General features: G+C 41.9%; 1 protein-coding gene across 2 annotated transcripts in view; it reads left to right on the top strand.

The window, feature by feature from the left end:
* Ros1 (ROS proto-oncogene 1, receptor tyrosine kinase) overlaps positions 1-23967 on the top strand; it is a 118065-nt gene that overhangs the window by 14129 nt on the left and 79969 nt on the right. For both annotated transcript variants that reach the window (XM_051164260.1, XM_051164261.1), the window contains exons 4-12: positions 866-892; positions 4979-5039; positions 10916-11064; positions 12840-12978; positions 15516-15717; positions 16341-16417; positions 18478-18600; positions 19876-20060; positions 20580-20677. In XM_051164260.1, the coding sequence (XP_051020217.1) occupies positions 866-892; positions 4979-5039; positions 10916-11064; positions 12840-12978; positions 15516-15717; positions 16341-16417; positions 18478-18600; positions 19876-20060; positions 20580-20677 (1061 nt within the window). The remainder of the gene's footprint in view (positions 1-865; positions 893-4978; positions 5040-10915; positions 11065-12839; positions 12979-15515; positions 15718-16340; positions 16418-18477; positions 18601-19875; positions 20061-20579; positions 20678-23967) is intronic.

Below are 23967 nucleotides of genomic sequence, written 5' to 3'. Positions count from 1 at the left end.
CGTCATGAGTCTCGCTATAAAACTAATTTTCCCATGTATACACCTTCCTAATTGTTCTTATCTTGCCAACCTCATTTATAAAAATTACTTATGTCCATTCCCACTTGTGGCTGTGTCCATTACAGAATGAAACTTTGCGAAACGAGGAGTTTGTCACCAGGACCGAATTAGTCTTAAATATCATTACAAATTGCAATTTAATTATTCGTCTAGTTGTGTCTAGTTATGCATTTGATATAGTTTACGCCACTATGTAAGTTCCTCTAGGGCGGAAAGCACTTCACCAATTTTAGAGCCCCGTCTCCTCCACTGACCCGAGTGGGGCACAGAGTAGGCACTAACTCTTGTGTGAGTACGTGAGTGGGAATACCATGTGTTGCCAGGCAGCCATCCGGGAAGCTGCCAATGTGGGCGGAAGAACCTGCTGGCCTTCGCTAGCTACTGATGGCTTTTGCCTCAGCTTGTCTCCCTTGAGCCGCAGCTGCCTTCTGCCACACTGAGACTTTTTCGGTTGATAACCTGCAGTACTATTTTCCTAGTGACACAAACATCATAATTGTCTTTTTTAACTATTCACACAGTGGTGTACTTAGATTCATCTCTCTCTCCTCTCATTTTTTTCTTTTTTTGAGGGAGGGTCTCCATCTGCTCTTAAATTTGAGAGCTTCCTGCATCAGCCTCCAAGTGCGGGGATTACAGGCATGTGCCACCATGGCCCGCATGAGTGCCTATTTGTTAATGTTATTGTTGACTGACAGTGGTGGGCAGAAGATTGTTTGAAGGAAACAGACAGCCACATCATTAAAGCCATCTGCAGCGCTCAGGGTGTTATGTAACTTCTCTTTCCGTCTGTCTTTCTATGCAGAATGATACGTATGCCACCGTTTGTGAGGTGAGTGCAGAAGCCCTTACAGAGAAGAGGTAGCCAAACCCAAGTCTGTGACCTTAGACGTCAAAAGGCTGTTAAAGGAAGATGAAGAAATTCTCAGCCACAAATCTAATTGTATTTGTTTATTTCTGTCTATGGGAAGGGTCTAATGAGAGGATCTAATCTCATCTTAGCACAGACATTTGCTGTTTTATATATCTATGTGCATCTGTAAGTATTTAATATGTATGTGCATATACACAAATTCATATACATGTATATATTCACATATGTATATATGTATTATGTGTGCACATGAATGTACATACATGTATGTATAGACAACCGTCCCTTGGTGCTCAAGGGGGACTGGTTCAGGAGCTCCCAAAAGTCACAAATGCTTACATATTCAAATTCCTCATTGAAAATGCGGTAGTGCTTGCACATCCCTACATCTTTCATACTTTAAACCATCTATGGTTCAGTTTTAATAGCTCGTACAATATAAGTGCTAGGGAAACAGCTTGCACTCCCATCCCTCTCCTCCTTACTTTTGAGACAATGTCTCGTGGAGACTAGATGGAACTGAAACACTCTCTGCACTCCTGGTCCTCCTGCCTCTGTTGCCAAATGCTATTTCAGACCCGTGCCACCATGTTCAATTTAAATAGTTTTAAAGCTGTATTGCTTATGAACTAAAGACAAAAGAGGCGTATGTACACTTTAATTAAGCATATGTACTCAGTTTGGCTAAGACGCAATTACAAATACTCTTGCTGCTCAATTGACCGAATATGCAAAATATGTAGAAATGCATAACCTGAGTACAAGGGCAGATTGTAACTTTAATCTAGTTTAAAGATTGTAATTTCCAATCCTGTACAAAAGGGAGACTGGGTCTGACAGGAAGGAAAGAATAGAAAAAAATGCATTCTGGGATATCACAGCTAAGAGTGTTTTCTCAATTTTTGTTTACGTTTATTTATTTATTTTGTGTTTGTGTTGAATGGGTGCATGTGTTCATGCATATGTGTTGGAGGTCAGAGGACAGCTCGCAGGAGTCATTTCTCTCCTTTTACCATGTGGGTTCTTGAGACCGAACTCAGCTTGTCAGCTTTACCACGAGCTCCTTAAAGCACTGAGCCATCTTGCTGGCCCACGATTGCGTTTTCTTTTCCCAAACACAGAGTGCTCTACCATACATAATTACATCACAGTAAGTGAGATGTGTTAGGTCAGCTGGTGGTTTACATCTGCATTAGAAACACTTGTGAGGCAGAGGCAAGAGGATCACAAGTTTCAGGCCAGCCTGGACTGTAGATATTTAAAAAACCAAAAACAACAACAAACAAACAAACAAAAAACCCAACAAAAAAACCCCAAACAAAAAACAAAAACCAAACCTCAAGGAGAACACTTTAATTCCATTTCTTTTATTCACCAAAAATCTTTTGCCAACTCTTTGAATCACATTTTCTCCTGAGTAGTTTTGAAGGAGTGGTATTATTTTTTAGTTTCAAAACATGATTATGGGATGGCAAGATGGCTCAGTGAGTAAAGGAGGTTGCTGCCAAGCCTGATGGCCTGAGTTTGATACCAGGAAGCCATATCCTGTAAGCTGTTTTTTGTCTTTATACTTGGGCCATGGCATGAACCTCCTCTCCCAGTAAACAAAGCCTCACTGCCTCTGTGTCTGACCCAAGCTGACTCCCTTTCCCTACGTTCTCTGTGCCAGACACAGTGACTTCTACTCTTTTTATAACTGTAGGCGCCTGTCCTGCGTCTAGGCATCTACCTTCCCCACGAACACTGTCAGAAGCCTGGCTGGCTCCTTCTAATTGCTCAAGTCTCGGTTGAGAGTCAGCTCTGTACGGTTCCAGTTGATTACACTAGAGGAAGCCTCCTGGTCACATCCCATCGCTTTGATCTTGCTTCTTGCTTCTGTTGCCCCGACACAGACTGGCACGGCCACATTCAGTGTATGAGGAGTTTGTTTTAAACTTGTCCTTCATTTATTTTATACCCCCTCCTAAGACAATGTAAGTTCCACAAAGGCAAGTAAAAGTAACTTACCTATCTTGTTCTGCCATGTTTTTATAGCGGAGAGCGATACTCGGGGCAGAAAGGAGATTCAATCAATACACGTTCTTAAGTGAAAATTGCGATCCATATGGAGGGTAGATGCGTGTTTCTTTCTTGTGTTAAGGGAATTAGGAAAGTCGCAGGCAGCTTGTGAGCCAGTCTAGGAAGCCAAGGAACAGTAAAGATGGTCTTATTGCTGTGGGGAAACGGTAGTGAGGACAGACTCAAAGATGGCAGATGAAAGAAGTCCTTGGATGTAAGAGTGTTGGCAGCTCCGTATCCTGGAATAGATGGGTATACAACCAACGGGTCGCAATCTGACAGGGGTTACCTATCAGATATCTTGTATATAAGATGTTTATATTATGATTCGTAACAGTAGCAGAATTACAGGTATGAAGTAGTGACAAGCTAATTTTGAGGTTGGGGGTCACTACAACATGAGGAACTGAGTTAAATGGTCGCAGCAATAGAAAGGTTGAGAGCGGGCTAGAAACTTCTGGCTCAGTTTCTGTGAACTGTTTTGATTCAGCGACCTCTAAGTGTCTCCAGGCACCTTAGGCTTGGGAAATGCTGGATGCCCTCATGTGAGGCCTGATGTTGCCTTGCCTTCATGAGACAAGCTTTTCCCTTCACTTGAAATAATGTTTAAACTGTCAGATTGATGGAAAGTTTACCCTATATTTCCCCTGAAAAGAAAATCCAGGAAAAACAGGGTCACATTCCGCCCCCCTGCCCAGGATGGCTTGTATTTCCAAGTAAATTACATTTCTAAACAAAGTCCCTTATTTCTCGGAAGGAAACACTCATTCTGTGTAATGCTTTGCTGCCTCTTGGTTTGCATCTTCTCCACACTGGGCAGATATGCTCAATGAGCTTTACTCAGCTCTCCAAAGAGGATGTGACAGCTAACTGAACTCTGAAGTTAAACAACCCCAAGCCCAAAGCATGGTATGCGCATTAATCCTTAACTAAGCAAACCCAGGCTTATCAGGCTGTGCTTCCTTTCAGCACACAGTTCAAACACCTCAAAGTTAATATTTGCACGCGACAGCTCTTCTTTCCAGGGCAGATGCATTGTGCCACGGGTTCTACCATCATCCTGAGGCTGAGAGCAGCCTGTTTTGGGTATTGGAATTATAACCTGGAGAGTATCAGGGAGATGGAGGGCAGCCTCTTTGGACTTTTACGATGTGTGCTTTCTCCCTATGGGTTTATTTTCTCTGTAGCTAAGGGTAAAGCACCTGTTGAGAGTTGCAGGCAATTTGGGTTTCAGGCCTCCAATATGTACTCTGGTTTTTGCTATCATGAGATAAGGTGTCCATCTTGATTAGGCTGTTTGTAGACCTTAAAAGTCAGCATTGGCACAAAGAGATCCATTAGAATGTTCGGGTATTGTATAATTGGTAGTCGATTTTTAATTCTAAGGAAAGTAGGGAAATACAATCAAACAATCAAACACATTATCTTGGGCTGGACTTTCAGGTTTCCAGCTCATCAACATTTTGACCAAGATGGTAAAAATAAAATTGAACTATTAAGTTCAGCATTCCCCCCGACCCCCGAAACTATAGAATGACAGGGCCATGGAATGAATTCAGTAAATCAAGTCACCTTAAGCAAAATGAAACAACAAATTGAGCTATATAAGGACACTCTGTAGGTTTTCTTCCTGGAATAAGAAAAATGCTCTAAAATCACAATGTGATTTTAGATAACGACATAATTTTGGAAATTACTAAAACCCACCAGAACTACCATGTGCCTTAAATGCTTGTGTTTTTTCCTGCTCTTTTTCTCTTGGTGTTTCAGATAGGTTCTTATATAGCATAGGCAGCCCCAATTTTTTGAGTAACTAAGCAGCCTTGGACTCCTGCCTCTATGTGGAACGGGCTAGGGTTACAGCATGTGACACCATGGACCACTTATAAAGGCTGAGAGAATGTTTAGGTTCCTGATTTTAGTTGATGCTTATCAGCAGAAGCATCCCCCAGGCTGGACTGACACCGCACCACTTCTCTTCCACAGAGGGAGTCCTGTGAGGTCGGCTGCAGCAGTGCAGAGGGCATCTATGAAGAGGAAGTACTGGGTAAGAAAACACTGCTGAGGTGGGAGCTGTAATCCCAGTACTCAGGGAGGCAGAGGCAGGTGTATCTCTGTGAGTTCAAGGCCAGCCTGGTCTACAATGTCAGTCTAAGACAATCAGGGCCACACAGAGAAACTCTGTCTCAAAAAACAAAACAAACAAACAAACAAACAGAAAAAGAGAACACACTGCTGATAACCTCTGCCACCTAGGGTTGTATTCCTGTGAAAAGATAAAAAACCTCTCTCAAAACCCTACACTCCTGTACCTCAGTAGCATCGAAACTATTTTGTATGACAGTAGTGTGGCTCTCATCTATAGTCTGAGCACCCAGGGGCCTGAGGTAGGATGATTCTAGAGTTCAAGGTCAGTCTAGGCCACAGAGTGATGTCCTGTCTCAAAAACAAAAATCTGCCTCTGCCAGCATTTGTATATGAAAAAATTATGTAATTCAAACAGTAAGGCCATGCTGGTGAAGCACCAGTAGACTCTTACAGATAAAATACAGGAAATGTGAAGTATAACTGACATTTAGGCTAGAACCTTGTCTTCAACATCAGTAGGTATGTTTGTATTATCTATCAACTATCTATCTATCTATCAACTATCTGTTATCTATCTATCTATCTATCTATCTATCTATCTATCTATCTATCTATCTATCATCATCATCTAAGACAGGCTCTCAAGAGCACAAATGGCCTTGTGTTTGGTAAGTAGCCAAAGAAGACCTTGAACTCTTGATCTTCCCACCTCTATTTCTGTTGTCCAGGGAATACTGCACCACTGTGCTCGGCTTTATGCTGTTCTTGGGATCAAGTCCCAGGGGCTCATGCATCCTAGACAAGTACTCTACTGATGAACTACATGCCCAGGCCAATCCCTATTGTCCTAATAAGCGGATGCTACCTCCTGAACAGACTTGTTATCATGGAGGCTTGCTGTTTTCTTTTTTGGTTTTTCGAGACAGGGTTTCTCTGTGTAGCCTTGGCCATCCTGGACTCACTTTGTAGACCAGGCTGGCCTCGAACTCACAGCGATCCGCCTGCCTCTGCCTCCCGAGTCCTGGGATTAAAGGCGTGCACCACGACGCCCGGCTTTTTCTTTCTTTTTCTTTTGAGGCTTGCTGTTTTGATGAGCTGAGGGCATCCAAACAATTTATTTAATGTGAAGTACAATGTTAAGCCAATAATTCAATAAAGAACATGCCAACTCAGGAAAGGCTGTAGGAATTTGTGAGTATATAGAAGTTATGCCTCCCAGTGCTGGATTTAGAATGGGTCAGAAGCAGTGTGTGTGTGTGTGTGTGTGTGTGTGTGTGTGTGTGTGAGAGAGAGAGAGAGAGAGAGAGAGACAGACAGACAGACAGACAGACAGACAGACAGACAGAGACAGACAGACAGACAGACAGAGAGAGCTTCGTTGGCCTAATTTGAAACTGGGTGTATCTAAGTAAGTGACTTTGTTCCAGGGCACTGATTCTCCAGTGGTGACTGAAGGGTCAGAACTTTGATAAGTTGGCCTGGATGTTAGTGGCTGTCTCCAGCAGATTCCCCGGGGTCTCCTTCTGCTGAGAGATTTTGGCAGGTGGGGACTTTCCTTGATCTCCCATAAGCTGGCATTGTTCTCTCACAGGCTTGTGCTTACCCCACTGGCTGTTGGAAATTGAGAGGAGAGTGTTGCTTGCCGTCCCGATATGTTCTGCCCTTTAGTGTCTTACAAACAAAAGAAACAGAAATCAATATTCTGCATTTTTGTAAAGGGGTAGAGGTGTGACATTTAAAAAAATATTTAACTATTGATAAAAATCTATATTTGTGGTTTCTAAATGGTGCACAGAAGCACCTCAAGACATCACGGAAATGCCCTAGGGCATCATAGTACCCTCTTGGGGATTGTAGGGCAGTTTTAGTCCTGAGGGATACAGGGCTGGTGGACATCTGCTGGATGCTGTTGGTTCTTCTGTTCAGGTGCGGTCCATGGCATAACAGTAGATCCCACTGAACTCTCTCCGTGATGTCATTCTTAATACGATTGAGACTTTTCAGTGATTTTTTAAAAATAAAGATTTATTTATCATTTATACAATGTTCTGCCTATGTGTTCACCTGCAGGCCAGAGGAGGGCACCAGATCTCATTATAGATGGTTGTGCATCACCATGTGGTTGGTTGGTTGCTGGGAATTGAACTCAGGACCTTTGAAAGAGCAGATGGTGCTCTTTACCTCTGAGCCATCATCTCTCCAGCCCGACTTTTGGTGATTTCTAGTATAGCAAAAACTTCCATGAAAAACTAAGTGGGAGACACGAAGTGACTATGGCAGTACTTAATTAGATTATACACCTGGAGACCTATACAAGGGACATGTTATTACCATTAACGTACGGAAACTTTTATTTAAGGATGAAACAAATATAAAATTTGGTCCTTTAAAATGCGTGCTGTTTGACATTTTAAAAATCACAGTTATTTATTTTAATTTTAAAAGATTTGCTATTTTTAAAAATTATGCCTACATGTGTGTCTCTGTGTGGGTTTGTGCACATGAATAAAGGCACCCATGGAGGCTAGAAGGTCAGATGCCCTGAAGATGGAGTCATAGGCAGTTATGAGCCATTGGGTTCCTGGGAGTCATACCCAGTTATGAGCCATTAGACTTGGCTTCCTGGAACTGAACTCAGGTTCTCTGCAAGAGTATGAAGTGTTCTTCATCTCCGAGCCATCTCTTCAGCCCCTACATTGTGTGTGTCCATGCTGTAGCGTGCTTGTGGGCATCAGAGAACAACTGTGAGAGCTGGTTCTCTCTTTTCACCGTGAGGGTCCTGCGAATTGAACCAGGCTGTTAGGGTCAGCAGCAAGCGCCCTCACCCCCTATGCTGTGTTGGCCATTCTTCGCAGCCGCCTTGCTGTTGTTTGTTTTGAGAGAAGACTCCCCTGTAGCTTCGGCTGGCCTGAAACTCATCCTGTAGCTGGGCCTGAGGTTTGCAGTCTGAGCCTGCCTGAGCCTCCGGAGTGGTGAGCTTACAGCTGTGAGCCACTGGGCCTGGCTAATGTGCCACCATTCCAAGCATCTGCTAAGGTGTTAGGACAAGTACACTTCCAAAGTCACAACGTTTAGTAGAGCGAATGGTCAGATAATTCCTTTTTCCAAAGAGCCATGAAAAATATACTGAAACCAAGAGTGTCAGAACTGAAAAAGGTGCAACCCTGATTCACATGCTTTCCTTATATTCTGTAATTGTATTATTACCAGCTTCATTATATAACTTTTCTAGAATATAAGATAATCAATTTTTTACTTAAATTTCTCATCAGCTTCAGATGTGTGCCATATGGCTCGAATAAATGATGGGTCAAGAGTAGGTAAAGGCAATGGGTGTGGTAGCACACACCTTTAATCCCAGCACTTGGGAGGCAGAAGAAGGCAGATCGCTGTGAGTTCGAGGCCAGCCTGGTCTACAAAGTGAGTCCAGGACAGCCAAGGCTAACATAGAGAGATCCTGTCTTGAAAAAAAAAAAAAAAAAAAGTAGGTAAACACATTTTTATTTCCCACACACTTAGGGCTCTTTGTCTCTGATGCTTTACTTCACTCAATTATTTGTGGATGTGCTTTCTTACATGGTAGGAAGAGATAATTGCTAATAATGCGCTAAAATAATAGCCTACTAATTTGTGTGTGTGTGGGATGTGTATGTGTGATGCACATATGAGGGTGTACCTATGTCATGGCCCATGTGGAGAGGTCGGAGGATAATCTCAGGGACTCAGTCCTCATCCTCCACCTAGGTTGAGGCTGGGACTCTTTCATTACTTCTTGCACTGTGCTATCTACTCTAGCCTAAGGTGGCCCACCAGCTTCTGTGGGATTCTCCTGTCTTTACGTCAAATCTCGCTACAGGAGTGATAGGATTACAGGCACATGCTACTTTGTCCAGTGTTTTTATGTGGCTTCAGAACCCAGCTGTCAGGCTTGCATGGCAAGTGTTCATCATGCCCACCGAGCCTCCCCAATCCCAATATATAGCTATGTTTATTAAGCTTCTTGGAGTCAGGCACTGTTCTCTTAGTTCACTAGCTCCTTTGGTCCTCAGAGGCAGGAAATAAGATAATTAACTCCATTTGGCAGATGAAGAGGTTGGGCTGCAGTGTTTAAATACTTGCCTGGGGTTGTTGAGACGGCAAGAGACACAGCCTGCATCCCTACCTGGCTGCTACTGCTGAGCCTTTCCTGACTCAGGCTGCCATGCTCTGAATTAGAACGAAGCTTAGTATAGCTTTGTCTCTCGGTTGACTCATTTGCATGATGCTCTGGATGAGCATGTTTCCAGTGTTTTTCCATATGCACCACTATGGCTTTGAAACATGTCTGGATTTGGCTATGTAGTTTTCCTTTCCCTGTGCTTATACAGCTCTGGTGCCTGTTCCTCACTGGCAGCTCCGTCACTGGATGTGTCTTCCAGATGTCCACAACCATACCATTCCAGTGCAGGGTACTCAAGGTTGTACTATAAAAGGGAGAAAGGTGTGGCTGAGCTTTGTTTAGAAACTGTAATAGCCCCAAATGAACCAAAAACAGAACAACCAACAGAGCGGGTTGTGATTGACTTCTGTGGCTGGGACTACAGATACCTACTAGTTAGGGTTTCTATTGCTGTGGAGAGACACCTTGACCATGGTATCTCTTATAAAGGAAACATTTGACTGGGGCTGGCTTACAGTTCAGAGATTTAATCCATTATCACCATGGTGCAAAGCACAGTGGCACGCAGGCAGACATGGTGTGTTGGAGAGGGACTGAGGGCTTTATATCCAGGTCTGCAGGCAGTGGGAAGAGAGAGAGTGACACTGGTCCTGGCTTGAGGGTTTGAAACCTCAAAGCTCACACCCAGTGACACAGTTCCTTCAACAAGGCCACAGTTCCTCCAAGGCCATAGCTACTCCAACAAGGCCACACCTCCTAATAGTGCCACTCCCTATGGGTGTCATTTCATTCAAACAATCACAACAGGTGACAATGGTTTTAAGCTTTCTAGATTTTTGGAAAGGAGTTTTAATTAGTCCATATTCATTTTCTGTGGTGATGAGAATTGTCTTCATATTCACCTCCACGAGAGTGAGTTAGGTCTTCAGGCTTTGCATTTAATAATTTCAAGCTCCCTACCAGTCTATTACTCTCTGTCAACCAGAACAGTACTTTTTTTCCCCCTTTAAGTGAAATATGAAGTCTTAAATTCATCATCATCTTAGGGAAGGAAACCTAAAATAAGATAACTTCAGTTCAGTAGCATACATCATGCAGAAATCTGGCTCTGAGTGGAGCCCTAGACATCTAGCCTGCCAAGGAGTCCCACTAAAGGTATGCCGCAGCGACTCCAACTGTGAGAAGCCATTTAATGTGTTGTGATGTGGGACAGGGGAGTGCGTGGTCTTTGGTGTAAAGGCAATTGCTGAGCATATACGAATAGCTGGGTGAGGGTGTAGTGTGCCTGAAGCCTTGAGTTTGATTCCCAGCATTGCATAGAGTTAGACTTAGTGGTGCTTTATTCCGTAGAACATTCCGTCTCCCACTCTAAGAAAAGCTTTGTCAGTAATAATAGGATTTGAAAAAAAAAAATGACTGGAGTTTACACGGCCTGTATGCCTCTACTGTATCACGGGCATAGTTTTGGGATCTTCTCCTTTCGCTTATAAGACACTGGGGCCCTGAGAGACCAGTCAGTCTCAGAACACTCTTTGCCTGCTGTGATAAAAAAATGGAAAGACTACCTTGAATATAATTTATTGCTCTGGTGTGTTATTTAGCAGGAGAGGCTTGGACTAAACAGGCACACCCATCCGCAGCAGAGACTAGTGACTGAAATGCTGTTTCCTCCCCAGAAAGCACAGAGCTCCCTACAGCACCCGTTGCATCTTCCATTGGAAGCCATAGTGTGACATTACGGTGGAACCCTGCCAATATCTCTGGAGTCAAATACATCATTCAGTGGAAATATGACCAGCTTCCAGGAAGCTGGACTTACACCGAGGTATGAAATGCCATTTTCTAATCTAAACAGAAACATTTTGTCCCTAGATTGGTCTCAGCTCCAAAATATGATGCCTCCCTTACCTGTGGTTGTGGTTTCCCAAGTTTCAGTTAGCCGTACTTAAATGTTTCTTACAAGTTTTAAATGAAAAAAAAATTTTTTTTGTGACAGGGTTTCTCTGTGTAGCCTTGACTGTCTTGGACTCATTTTGTAGACCAGGCTAGCCTCAAACTCACAGTGATCTGCTTGGCTCTGCTTCCCAAGTGCTGGGATTAAAGGCATGCGCCACCACCGCCCGGTTCTTAAATGAAAATTTATTTAAAAAAAGATTGAAGCCAGTTGTGGTGGAAGGGGTCTAATCTCATCACTTGGGATGGGCTGAACCAGGAAGACTGTGAGTTCAAGGCCAGTCCTAAATATCCCACTGTATAGAAAGTTCCAGGCTGACCTAAACTTCAAAGTACACCCTGCTTGAAAAGAAAAATGAAAGCAAAGCAAAAAAGCAAACAAAAACTTCCAAACTCACCAATGCCCCATCATCACTCACCAATGCCCCATAACTCACCAATGCCCCATAACTCACCAATGCCCCATAACTCACCAATGCCCCACAACTCACCAATGCCCCCATCACTCACCAATGCCCCCATCACTCACCAATGCCCCCATCACTCACCAATGCCCCCATCACTCACCAATGCCCCCATCACTCACCAATGCCCCCATCACTCACCAATGCCCCCACTATCACTAAAATAAAACTGAAGTTTGAAATCACAGGATAATGAGGAGTATGACGAAATACACTCATCTTGCTCTATGTCATTGGAAAGTCAGTCACCCTTCGGCTCAGTGTATCCACACTGTATGTACTCCCCATTGATTAGACAACCTCTATTGGATTGACTGTCACAGAATTGATATTGGTATTGCTATTGTGGTATTTGTATGTAGGATTTGGTACAATCTGGCGTTTCAAGCTTCCATTGGGGGTTCGGGGAGTATCTCCTGTGGATAGAGAAAATGACTTTTTGACATTAGTGCATTCTAGCAAAGATTAAGCATAGTGGTTGGATTAAGTGAACCTTAATCTCTGTTATGCTGGAAACCTTATTCCCCCCTGATACAGGGTTTCTCTGCATAACCTTGGCTGTCCTGGACTCCTTTTGTAGACCAGGCTGGCCTCGAACTCACAGCGACCCGCCTGCCTCTGCCTCCTGAGTGCTGGGATTAAAGGCGTGCGCCACCACGCCCGGCTCTGGAAACCTTTTTATGAGAAAAAAGTATGTATGCTATCTATGTAATTCATTCATCACAACATCATGGAACCATTTATGCTACTGATCATTATCTGCCCTGCTCTCTATAGTGATTATGACTAGGGTGAAGGGCGGGAGGGAGAGTCTCACAAGTGTGTGTTCTCATTTAGAAGGGTAGGTTATGACAGCCTTTCAGGGTGGTCCCTTTCAGAAAAGTGTGAGCAAATTCAGGGGGAAAAAAAGCCTAAGATATGAAGTACACATTCAAGTGAATCCTTGAGGTTAAGTGCTGAATAACTGAATCCTTAGCTTTCTTGTTTCAAGGAAAGGGGATGATGGAGTGAATAACGCAGATTGATGTGTGGAAAGCCAGCTCCTGGTCTGTTTCACTCCCAGAAAGGTGTGGGCAGCCACATGTCCAATGGCATGCCTGTGTTCCACAAGTTGACCTGAACCCTGCATCTCATTGGGTCATGGTGGTTGGACCAATGTGTCTTTTGTCTCTCCTGAGTCTAGACTGTGTCCAAGCTCTCATATGTGGTGGAATCCCTGCATCCTTTCACTGAATACATTTTTCGAGTGGTTTGGATCTTCACAGCTCAGCTGCATCTCTATTCCCCTCCAAGCCCCAGCTACAGGACTCATCCTTATGGAGGTAGGTAGATGTATGCCATTTGTGAAGTTTGGTTTCATTTGGCTTTTTTTTTTTTTTTTTTTTTTTTTTTTGAGCAATGAAAGAAATTGATTCCTTTGTGCTAGGTAACATTCGCAAATTCTTCAGTGATCAAAGCAAAGACCCCTGTTCTTGTTGAGTCCACATTTCCTTAAATGGGAAATGTGGTCATTAATAAACACAAAAATAAGGGGGTGCTGGCTTAGTAAACACATAAGTTAGGGGGTGCTGGTTAGTTATTGTTGACTTGAACAAATTAGAGTCTCTAGGAAGAGGGAACTGCAATTGAAGAACTGCTTTCATTAGATTAGCCTGTGGGGGGCATTTTCTTGACCAATGATTGATGTGGGAAGGCTCAGCCCACTGTGGGTGATGCCACCCCTGAGTGGATGGTCCTGGGTTGTGTAAGAAAGCAGGCTGAGCAACCCAAGTGGAGCAAGCCAGTAAGCAGCACTCTTTGATGGTCTATGCTTCAGTTCACGCCTAATGTTTCTGCCTTGAGTTCATGCCCTGACTATTCTTTGTGATGGAGTGTAACTGTGAGTCAAAAGAATGAATCCATTCTTCATCATGTGACCATTCTTTTGGTCACTGTGTTTCTATCATAGCAATAGGAACCCTAACTAAGAGAGAAATTGATATTGTAGAGTAGACTATTGCTGTGATAGATCTGGTACCAAAAAATATGCCACCATGTAGGAGTATATGAGACACTGCTGGGGCAAAGGAGGCATCTTTGGGTTTTACTTCCATCTTTTCTTTTCTTTTCTTTTAACAGGACACAGGGTTTCTCTGTGTAGCTTTGTCTGTCCTAGACTCGCTTTGTAGACCAGGCTGGCCTTGAATTGATCTGCCTGCCTCTGCCTCTCATGTGCTGGGATTAAAAACCTTAGGTCCGAAAGGAAAGGTCAGAGAATAATCAGTGGAGGTGGTCACACACAGTCTCTGAGACCTAATTATCAAAGAAAGGACACTCATCAAGGAAGGCGAGGAGCCCCGACTAACTCCATCACTTGGCCAGCTCTGCTTAGATCTTCTGCTGATGAGGCAACCCAAGCTCTTTCTAGGTCTTCCAGACCCTATGGATAGAATATTGTTTTCATATTCTCACTCACTTTCCTAGCCACAGTGACACTCAAGAGACTTATGTTCACTCCTATTGCAGTATTGTCATATTCTCTTTGGTCTTAAGAATTATAGAATTTTAGTTGGTATTAGTGCCTTTTTTTCCCTTAGCCTATTCCAGAGATAGCCTCAAACAAGAGGGGTGTTTAAAAGACAAATTATTACTTTCTAAAGAGGAAATTTTTTTGTGTGTGTGAGACATTTGTATAACAATCATATCTTGCTGTGTAGGTGGTTTTTAAACTTGCTGGAAGTAGAGCAGATCATATCTGGGTGTTGACCCTAATGACATCCTGACTCTAATTCAGTGGGAGGTCGTTTCTTTTCTTGTTCTCCTTTTTATACAGGTGACTGAGTACAAGGAGGCAAGGAGAAACACAAAATGTTTGCATTTGTTAATGATTAGTCTGAGAGTTTGGGAGGGACTGTATTAGAGGAAGGCCATGAGACTCACCAAAGGTCGTTTAGAGAGAAGCCAGTGTAAGGGATGTGCTGTCTCATTTCTGTTACCTCTGGTCCACCAATGGTGGGCAGAACATTTGCCAGGAGTGCTCAGAAGGAGGCAAGCCTACTTAAGAGCAAAGATGTCGAAACACACCGTTCTGTAGGAAGAGTACATTATAGGAATATTTCATGGGGCTAAAGCATGTTAAGCAGGTAGAGTCGTGGATGGAAGCTGGGCTGGTGAATCATTTGTTGGTCTCTCTGCTGGTAGCATATAGAGTCTGTGAGCAAATGACTAATCATTTAATTCATGCTCCCCTCACCCAGAGCAAGGCTGGGGTGTGGCTGAGGTGGTCAGCCAGGGAGAGCTGTAAAGAAGGCATTACCTGGATTGCCAGGGAAGATAGTAGTAGGTACACGTGAGGTAGATCATTCTAATTCCTGTTTATCCTATGGAACCAGTTGGGCTCACAGAGTGAAAAGCCCCATGACTTGCCTTGGTCATCTTGGGTTAACCACTGACTCCCTTTTGTGAATTCTCTTCCTCTAGCATGCTTCCCTTCCGCTCTTCACTTACGTCCCCAGAGGGTTTTGACAGCTCTTTGTCTAGAATATAGATCCTACTTGAGTCTCCAATATTGTGTTATTTTTAATTAATTAGTTTATTTATTTATATTTTTATTTTTTATTCTTTGGTAAGTCAAAACTAGGAAATGCAAGGAAAATGCAAGAGTCTTGGTATAGTTCAGTATTTAGCTGGTATGATTTAGAGACCAAGAATTACAGCCCAAAAATTCTAGCTCCCATCCCTCTGTCACATTTCCAGTATTAATAAAAAAGATCTTATTTCCACCAACCTTTAAAATTAAAAAAATTTTTTCTAGTCTAAGAGCACAGAAATCTGCCTTTTTTTTTTTTTTTTTTAAACCTTCTCCGTGTCATTGTCCCAGTTCCAGAAACTGCACCCTTCATTGTGAACACAGAAAGCTCAAGCCCGGACACTGTGGAAATCAGCTGGGCTCCACCCCATTTCCCAGGCGGCCCTATTCTGGGTTATAACTTAAGGCTGATCAGTAAAAATCAAAAATTAGATTCAGGGACACAGAGAACCAGTTTCCAGTTTTATTCTACTCTTCCAAACACCACCTACAGGTAAGACTTAAATGGGACAAGTAGAAACAACACCAGCATTGATGCCAGCATGATGATTATTTAAGAAATATGGCTAAAAGTCATTTGTGTGTCTTTAGAGCCCTGCCACTGACTCCATTCTAATGTGTTGAAGTTGTAGCTTTCTCAGATTTGCACGGTTCACACAATCCTAAGCAAAAATATTTCAAATATATCAAGGGATCCTTGTAAATATGAGACAACAACAACACAAATACTATGGCTGTAATTTCTTTTATTTAATCAAACATAAAAAAAAATAAAGGGGTAGAATTCTGTTAGTGGTATTTTTTATTAACCACCGTGGATTGTTTTATTATTGTTAGCTTCTCTGGCATTTAATAAGACTTCTTTAAACAAGGGGAGAAATGGAGGTCATGCAGATAGCAGGGTTCAGCTTTTGACCTCAATGACCCTGAACTGTTCTGTGGGGAATGTAAACAAAGATGTGATTGATGGTCATCTTGGTGCTGAGCAGTGACTCAGTAACTAGATCTATGCACTACCACAGGCTCTTTAAATAGAATCTCTTATTGCTCCTATATTTATCCAATGTTCACAGCATGCCATGTGAAACACATCTCTCCAAATTGTTTTTGGAATAGGTTTTCTATTGCAGCAGTCAATGAAGTTGGTGAGGGGCCAGAAGCAGAATCTATAATTACCACTCCATCCCCAGCAGGTATGGTCTAGGCTTCTCCTTTTTGTTACATAGAAATAAAGGTTGACTGGGGTAAAGGTCAGAGTTCAGTGGTCATCTGGTTGACCTCAAGATCCCTTATCTTCATGCCTGCTCTCTTTTTTGGTAGCTGATAATTTTCAGTTTTAAGTCATTTTATATATTTGACAAACAGAAGGCTAGACAGACAGTTGATATTAGAATTTGGGGATTTAAAAAAAATAGAATGAGCCGGGCGTGGTGGCGCACACCTTTAATCTCAGCACTGGGGAGGCAGAGGCAGGTGGATCACTGTGAGTTTGAGGCCAACCTGGTCTACAAAGTGAGTACAGGACAGCCAAGGCTGTCTTAAAAAAAGAAAAGAAGAAAAAACTTAAACATTTTAAGAAATATGGCTTCAAACAAATTGTTGGTTTTAGTTTAAGTCACCAGGTATGGTAATTGGCATTTACAGATTTAGGAGTTACGTATAAGCTTTTCTCTCCTGTTACATCAGACATTTTCCCAGTCTGCCTTAATGTTTTTAAGCATATATGAACATTAACAATTTAAATATTAGCTTTCTGAAAATTCAGTCTGTGGATTTATCTTATTTTCTGTAAGTACTCCTTTTTGGTTATTGTAAACAATTACCTTGAGAGGTTGAAGACTACCAGTACTTATAGGAGCAAAGGCTTTCCAAGAAGTACTAGAATATTTATTTTTTGAGAGAAATGAGTTATGTCTTGACTAACTCAAGGACTCAAAATTCCTTTAGTCTGTTTTCTTCTTTTACCAGAAGTCCATCTGCTGACTTGACTACCCGTACTCCAATCTACATTCAACTATGCCAGTCATATTGGGTGTCATGTATCATTGGCCCATATTTTTAGCTGTTGCTAGACTCTAGGAAAAGAGAGGTATACGTGTCAGGCACAAAGCATGTCCAGGGGACAAGTTAAATATAGAGCAGCCTTAAGGTTACTGAGTGATTATTGCTTTCCATTTATTAATTGTTCTGAAAGTGTCTATCATCCATGGGCCTTATGTCAGTTTCCAATTTATTTTGTTTTTTGTTTTTTAGGTTTTTCAAGACAGGGTTTCTCTGTGTAACAGTCCTGATGTTCCGGGACTCCCTTTTGTAAACCAGGCTGGCTTTGAACTCACAGAGATCCACCTGCCTCTGCCTCCCAAGTGCTGGGATTAAAAGCATGCACCAAAGTTTCCAATTTAACAGGACATCAAGCAGTGTTCCATAGCCTTCAAATATTATTTAAAAACCTTTCTTCCACTTGAAAAGAGGAAAAGTTAGCTGGGCGTGGTGGTGCATGCCTTTAATCCCAGTACTTGGGAGGCAGAGGCAGGTGGATCTTTGTGAGTTTGAGGCCAACCTGGTCTACAAATGAGTCTAGGACAGCCAAGGCTACACAGAGAAACTTTGTCTCGAAAAAAAAAGGGGGGGGGCGGGGGGAGAAGCTGAAGGCAACACCTTCCATACAGCTTGTGTTATGTAACAATCCACTTTGGTTGAGCTTGGATTATATCTACTAAGAAAATTACCCTGACTGTGGATGATGATTTAACTTCTATTGGAACAAGGATGTTAAGATGGTAATAATACAGGCTGGAGAGATGGCTCAGAAGTTAAGAGCACTTGGCTGCTTTTCCAGCGGACCCAGGTTCAATTCCTGGCACCCACATGGTAGCTCACAACTGTCTGTAACTTCTGTTCCAAGGAATCTGACACCATCATGCAGCCATTCGTGCAGCCAAACCACCAATGGACATAAAAGAAAAAATAAATAAATAACTTACGTGTAAAAAAGATGGTATAATATGGCACATATATGATTACATAGCCCTACGTGATTAGAATCATATTTCCTATTCCCAACCATGGATTTATGGAGATTATGCCACAGATAGAATTCCTCTAAGTAACTCCAGAAAAGTTAGTCAGTTGTTAAAAGAAAAAGAAAAAGAAAGAGAAAAAGAAAACGTATGATCTCCCTTGTGTTGAAGTACTAAACTTTTTACTGGTTTGTGTACAATTGGTCAGTCTGCCTATAAATCATGTTTTTCAGTTCAGGAAGAAGAGCAGTGGCTCTTTTTATCCAGAAAAGCTTCTCTAAGAAAGAGATCTTTAAAGTACTTAGTAGAGGAAGCACGTTGCCTTTGGTCAGACACTATACATCATAATATTACAGGTAAGTCTAACGGAACCCTGTGTCTTCACTGTAAAAGGAAACATTTGGAATTTCTGGAAGAAACTTCCAGAACAGAAGAATATTAAAAGTTGCTCTTGGAGGTGGGTATCGTGGCGCAAGTCTTTAATCGCAGCCCTCGGGAGGCAAAAGTAGGTGGATCTATGTGAGTTCAAGACCAGCCTGGTCTACAAAGTGGGTGTAGGACAGCCAAGGCTACGTAGAGAAATCATGTCTTGAAACCCTAAAAAAAAAAAAAAAAAAAAAAAAAAAAAAAAAAAAAAGTTGCTCTTGGATCCCAGGGCTAGGTACGGTTTACCTGTTTCTGGAGTTGTTGATCACTGAGATCCCAGAGATCCCTGAGACATAACAGAATATTGCCAATGCTCCGTGTTACCCTCCACAGCTTGATGGAATATGCTGTTTCTGAAGACACCCATACTTGAAGAACCTGGAGAAGTCAGAATTGGTACTGACCTGCAAGCTTTATCCTTTCTGGGTAGATTTCGTAGTGCTTTGTCCGCCGTCAAGGGACTGTAATCAAACTATCTTCTGGATATGACAAAGAAGTTGTACATATGAACTCATTAACTGTGACCAAATGTGCAAGATCAAGCCATACAAAATCTCAGCATGGATCGGGGAGGGTTCAAGAACTGCTGTATTTGACTGAGGAGCTGTTGACAACTGATGGGTGCTGGGAGGGGGGGAGTTGGTGCTCTGTCGTGAGAGGTACCCATATCCCAGGATGGCCCATAACCATGCACTGTGTGAACCCAGAGGGCTTGAAAAAAGAGGATAGATGAAATTAGAAGGGAATAGTGGTGGGGATAGAGGAAGAATTGGAGGGGAAGAGAGTGGGAGATGGATTTGATCAAAAGACATTTATACAACTCAAATAATGAAAAAATAATCAAAACTGCTTTTGTTTTTGGGGCTGCAGCTTAAACATGTCTGAGGCTTCTCAGCGCAAAGCAAACAACCCCATATTGAGCCTACTCTGCTGCCAAGTTTTTCAATGTTTCTAGAATTTACTGTCTTGAATATTTGTGGACTCTTTTATTCTAAATTCTTCTAGTATTTTATGTACATTATGAAAGTACCCAACATATTTGCGTGTGTAAGTAATATGCACTAGACTAATTTAGAAGAATACTTTTAAAATCTAAGACCTTTTATTTGACTTCAGCAAACATTAAAGGGAAATTCGCTTCAGTCTAAACTTTTCTGTCCCTGTGGACGTTTAACCACATGTATGTATTTGCTTGGCTCTTGCAGGAATATCAGTGAGTGCCCAGCAGCAAGTGGTTTATTTCTCAGAAGGAACTGTCATATGGATGAAGGCAGCAGCCAACATGTCTGATGTGTCTGACCTGAGAGTTTTTTACCGAGGCTCGGGTCTAATCTCTTCCATCTCCATAGACTGGCTTTACCAGAGGCTGTATTTCATCATGGATAAACTGGTTAGTGTGGGTGAATGTAACTAGTTATCAATACTAACCAGCAGGTTTACCAGTAAATGCAGCTTCATCTCACTGGCTACTCACTTCGGATACTAGGTTGGGGATCAATCATGGACCTGGTTTACAGAAAGGTCTCGCTTTAACCTAGTATGACCTTGATCTGCAATTAAGTCATCAGTATTTGTGTTTTTTTTCATGGTTACAAGCTTTTATTAATGATATTTTATCTGCTTGCTATCACTGGGTAAAACTGTCATGTTTGTTTGTTTTCTTTTTCATACTGAGTTTTCTGTTTAGCCAGGCTGGCTTGTTATCCAGGATCTTCCTGCCTTCCCTTCCTCACCTCTAGAATTATACCTGTGTACCAATTAAATTACCCTTTAAATGCCGTTCTTTTTTTAATTGTAATGTTCATGGTGATTGTCACAATTTCAAGTACTGAACTGCTCAGGAAATACTTGGAGGCTAAGATGAATGCATGCAGACATTGATCCCCTTGGTATATTTTTTGTTTTCTAGGTATATGTCTGTGACTTAGAGAGTTGCTCAAATTTTGAGGAAATTACACCATTCTCCATTAGTGCGCCTCAAAAAGTTGTGGTTGATCCCTACAATGGGTAAGTGTTACCCTTGTACAAGTGGGTTCCCTCCCACTGGCAAAAATCTCTGTGATTGCAAAAATCTCTTGTGAGTGCAACACTGTAACCCAACAAATCCATCTGAGAGCGCCATTTCAGGTTAATTTATTTAAAATTGCTTTCAGATTTGATTGCTTTCTCTTCCACAGCAAGCTATAACTCCATGGAAATGACCTTTTGCTAGGGACCTTGGGACCATGATTCTAGTCCAAGACTTGACACTACTTTTTAAAATATTTTTAAAATTTTTATATATACATTTATATTATTACACATATATAAAATAAACTACATACAGCAAGAAGAACAATGAAACAATCAGGAATTATATTAATGTCACATTCATAGTGTTTTGGCTATTTGATTTAGCAACCTTGAAGAAAACATCTTTTTTTCTTATCTTGGTGAGTCTAAAATTCTGAATGTAAATCAATAGTTCTTGCCTCACAAATATGTCTGTCATATATACTGGGCCAGAAGGAAGAAGAGAATTTTGGGTGACTGTTCAGGCAGCAAGCTGTCTCTGTCATTTTTTTTTTTTTTTCACTTTGAAAGCTGTTAGCCTGATCTTCCTGTTTACTCAGGTAATTTGTTTTATTCCTTCTCAGGTCTTTGATGGAGTTGAGGACCAGATAGTTTAGTTTTTTCTTACACTGAGATTCTTAGAAAAAGATTGTTCACTGTGATTTAAAATGCTTTCCTATGCATATTCTTTAACCATTTTTCTTTTTTTCTCTTTAAAGACTTTAAAATTTCTTGTGTGTGTATGCATGTGTGTGTGTGTGTGTGTGTGTGTGTGTGTGTGTGTGTGTGTGCTGTGTACGTGTGATGAGTGCATGCCACAGCAAACATGTAGAAGTTAGAGGGCACATGTGTGGAGGTCACAGGGCAATCTCCTGTGTTAATCCTCCCCTCTACAGTGCATTTTAAGAAGAGTATTCTGTTCTCTGTCCATCAGCTGGCCTGTGAGCTTCCAGAGATTTTTCAAGACTCTTCCTCCTGTCTTGCCTTAGCAGCGTTGTGGTGCCCTTGCACTGGGCTTTATGTGGGTTCTGACTATTCAAATAAAGGGCTTTGTGCAGAAAGCACCCTTACTCACCAAGCAATCTCTCTAGCCCCAGAAATTTATTTTCACCTTACGTTTAAATTCCTGAGTTATAAATTTTTTTTTTTTTTGAGCCCAGACTAGTCTCACTCTCACTAAGTAGATGAGGATGACCTTGAACTTCTGATTCTTCTGCCTTCATCTCCCAAGTTCTGGTATTACATATGTGTGCCATGGTGCCTAGTTTTATATCACTCATGCTAGGCAAGCAACTTACTAAGTGAGGCACATCCCTAACCCAAGTTATAGGTTTATAAAGTAAAACAAATGACCAAACAACCCCAAACCCTGTAATATAGGATAAGTCCTGTGGACTTTGTAGATCTTTTTTATTTTATTTATTTATTTATTTATTTATTATTTTTTTCTTTTTGGTTTTTTGAGATGGGGTTTCTCTGTGCAGCCTTGGCTGTCCTATATACTCTCTTTGTAGACCAGGCTGGCTTCGAACTCACAGCAATCTGCCTGCGAGTGCTGGGATTAAAGGCGTGCACCGCCATGCCTGGCTCGTAGATGTTTTCTAATATGTATATTTCTGAGACAAGTTCTCAATATAGCCCTGGCTGGGTTGGTATCACTGTATAGACAAGGCTGGTCTCAAGGTCATGGATATCTGCCCCCACCTGGGGGGAAGTTGGAAGGCACGTTGATCCACTGATCATCCAAGCTGCTTAGCAATGAACCAGGATAGGACCCTCTGCATCAGGCCCTGCCTCCTGATCACCTTTGCCCTGACAGGAATATTTCTGTAAAATAATACACCTTTCAGCAAGTTTGTGCCCTTATAGGACACTTGATGTGCGCAGAGGCTTGCAGCTGTCCTGGAGTTCACAGTGTTTTCCTTCTTGTGGCTATTTTTGCCCCATTGCATCATGCCCTCAAGAAGTTTCAACTTGATATGACTCTTGACCCTTCCCTTCATCCCGTCCCTCCCATTCCCCTTCCTGCTTCTGTCCGTGTTCTTCATTACACTCCCCTTTCTTCTCTTTCCTCTTCACCTAATATCAGGATTGAGTCTCTGTTTTCCTCCCTGCTACAATTCAAGGTTTATGCTTCATTAACCCAGACAGTTTTTCTTTTCCTTTCTTTCTTTCTTTTTCTTTTTCTTTTTTAATTTATTCATATTACATCTCTATGTTTATCCTATCCCTTGTATTCTCCCATTCCTCCCTCCCTCCCATTTTCCCCTTACTCCCCTCCCCTATGACTGTGACTGAGGGGGACCTCCTCCCCCTGTATATGCTCATAGGGTATCGAGTCTCTTCTTGGTAGCCTGCTATCTGACAGTTTTTTTTTTTTTTTTTAACATATTCCAAGTGCTTTTAGTGATGTTGGGCTTGGCAGACTAGACAATTGACTGTCCTTCCTGTTGCTCGTTGCCACTCTCCCTCGAGGCAAACAGCACAGATTCCTATCTCAAAGTGAGTTTGTGTCTCGGGGTTTTACCTTAAGCTGGAATGTGGGCACAGTTATAAAGAGTTGGGCAGCTCAAGAGGAATGAGAGTAGACTGAGTAATGACAAAAAAAAAAAAAAAATGGCCTAACAGTGGCGATGCAAGTTGGAATGTAATAATACTCACCAGCATCTATTTTCATCATCACAAATTCTAAATCAGCTATAACTTAATGTACTGCCCGCCAAGGTTCCTCTGCCTTGGCTGTCCTGGACCAGGCTGGTCTCGAACTCACAGAGATCTGCCTGCCTCTGCCTTCCTGAGTGCTGGGATTAAAGGCATGTACCATGACATCTAGATAATTAATGCTTTTTTATACCAATTACATTTATTTATTTGTTTGTTTTATTTTATTTTATTTTTTGAGACAAGCGCTGGGATTGCAGATGTGTGCCACCATGCCTAGCTAAATTTTTTTTAAAAATATTTATTTATTTTCTATGTATGAGTTTTTTGTTCACCTATATGTCTGTGCATCAATTATATGCCTGGCTTCTGAGGAGGCCAGAAGAAAGTGTCAGGTCCCCTGGATTGTGAGCTACCATGTCGGTACTAGGAATCGAACTCAGGCCCTCTGGAACAGCAGTAAGTTGTTCTTAACTGCTGAGCCATCTCTCCAGCTAAATTTTTACTTTGATGTTTGATTGTTGGTAAAATATTGGACTGGTGTTTTTTCTGTGTTAAAAGATTCCCTGCTCATTGCTATAAGG

This window comes from Acomys russatus, chromosome 21 (genome assembly GCF_903995435.1).
Source record: "Acomys russatus chromosome 21, mAcoRus1.1, whole genome shotgun sequence".
NCBI lineage: Eukaryota > Metazoa > Chordata > Mammalia > Rodentia > Muridae > Acomys > Acomys russatus.
This window is presented reverse-complemented; position numbering and strand designations above follow the sequence as displayed.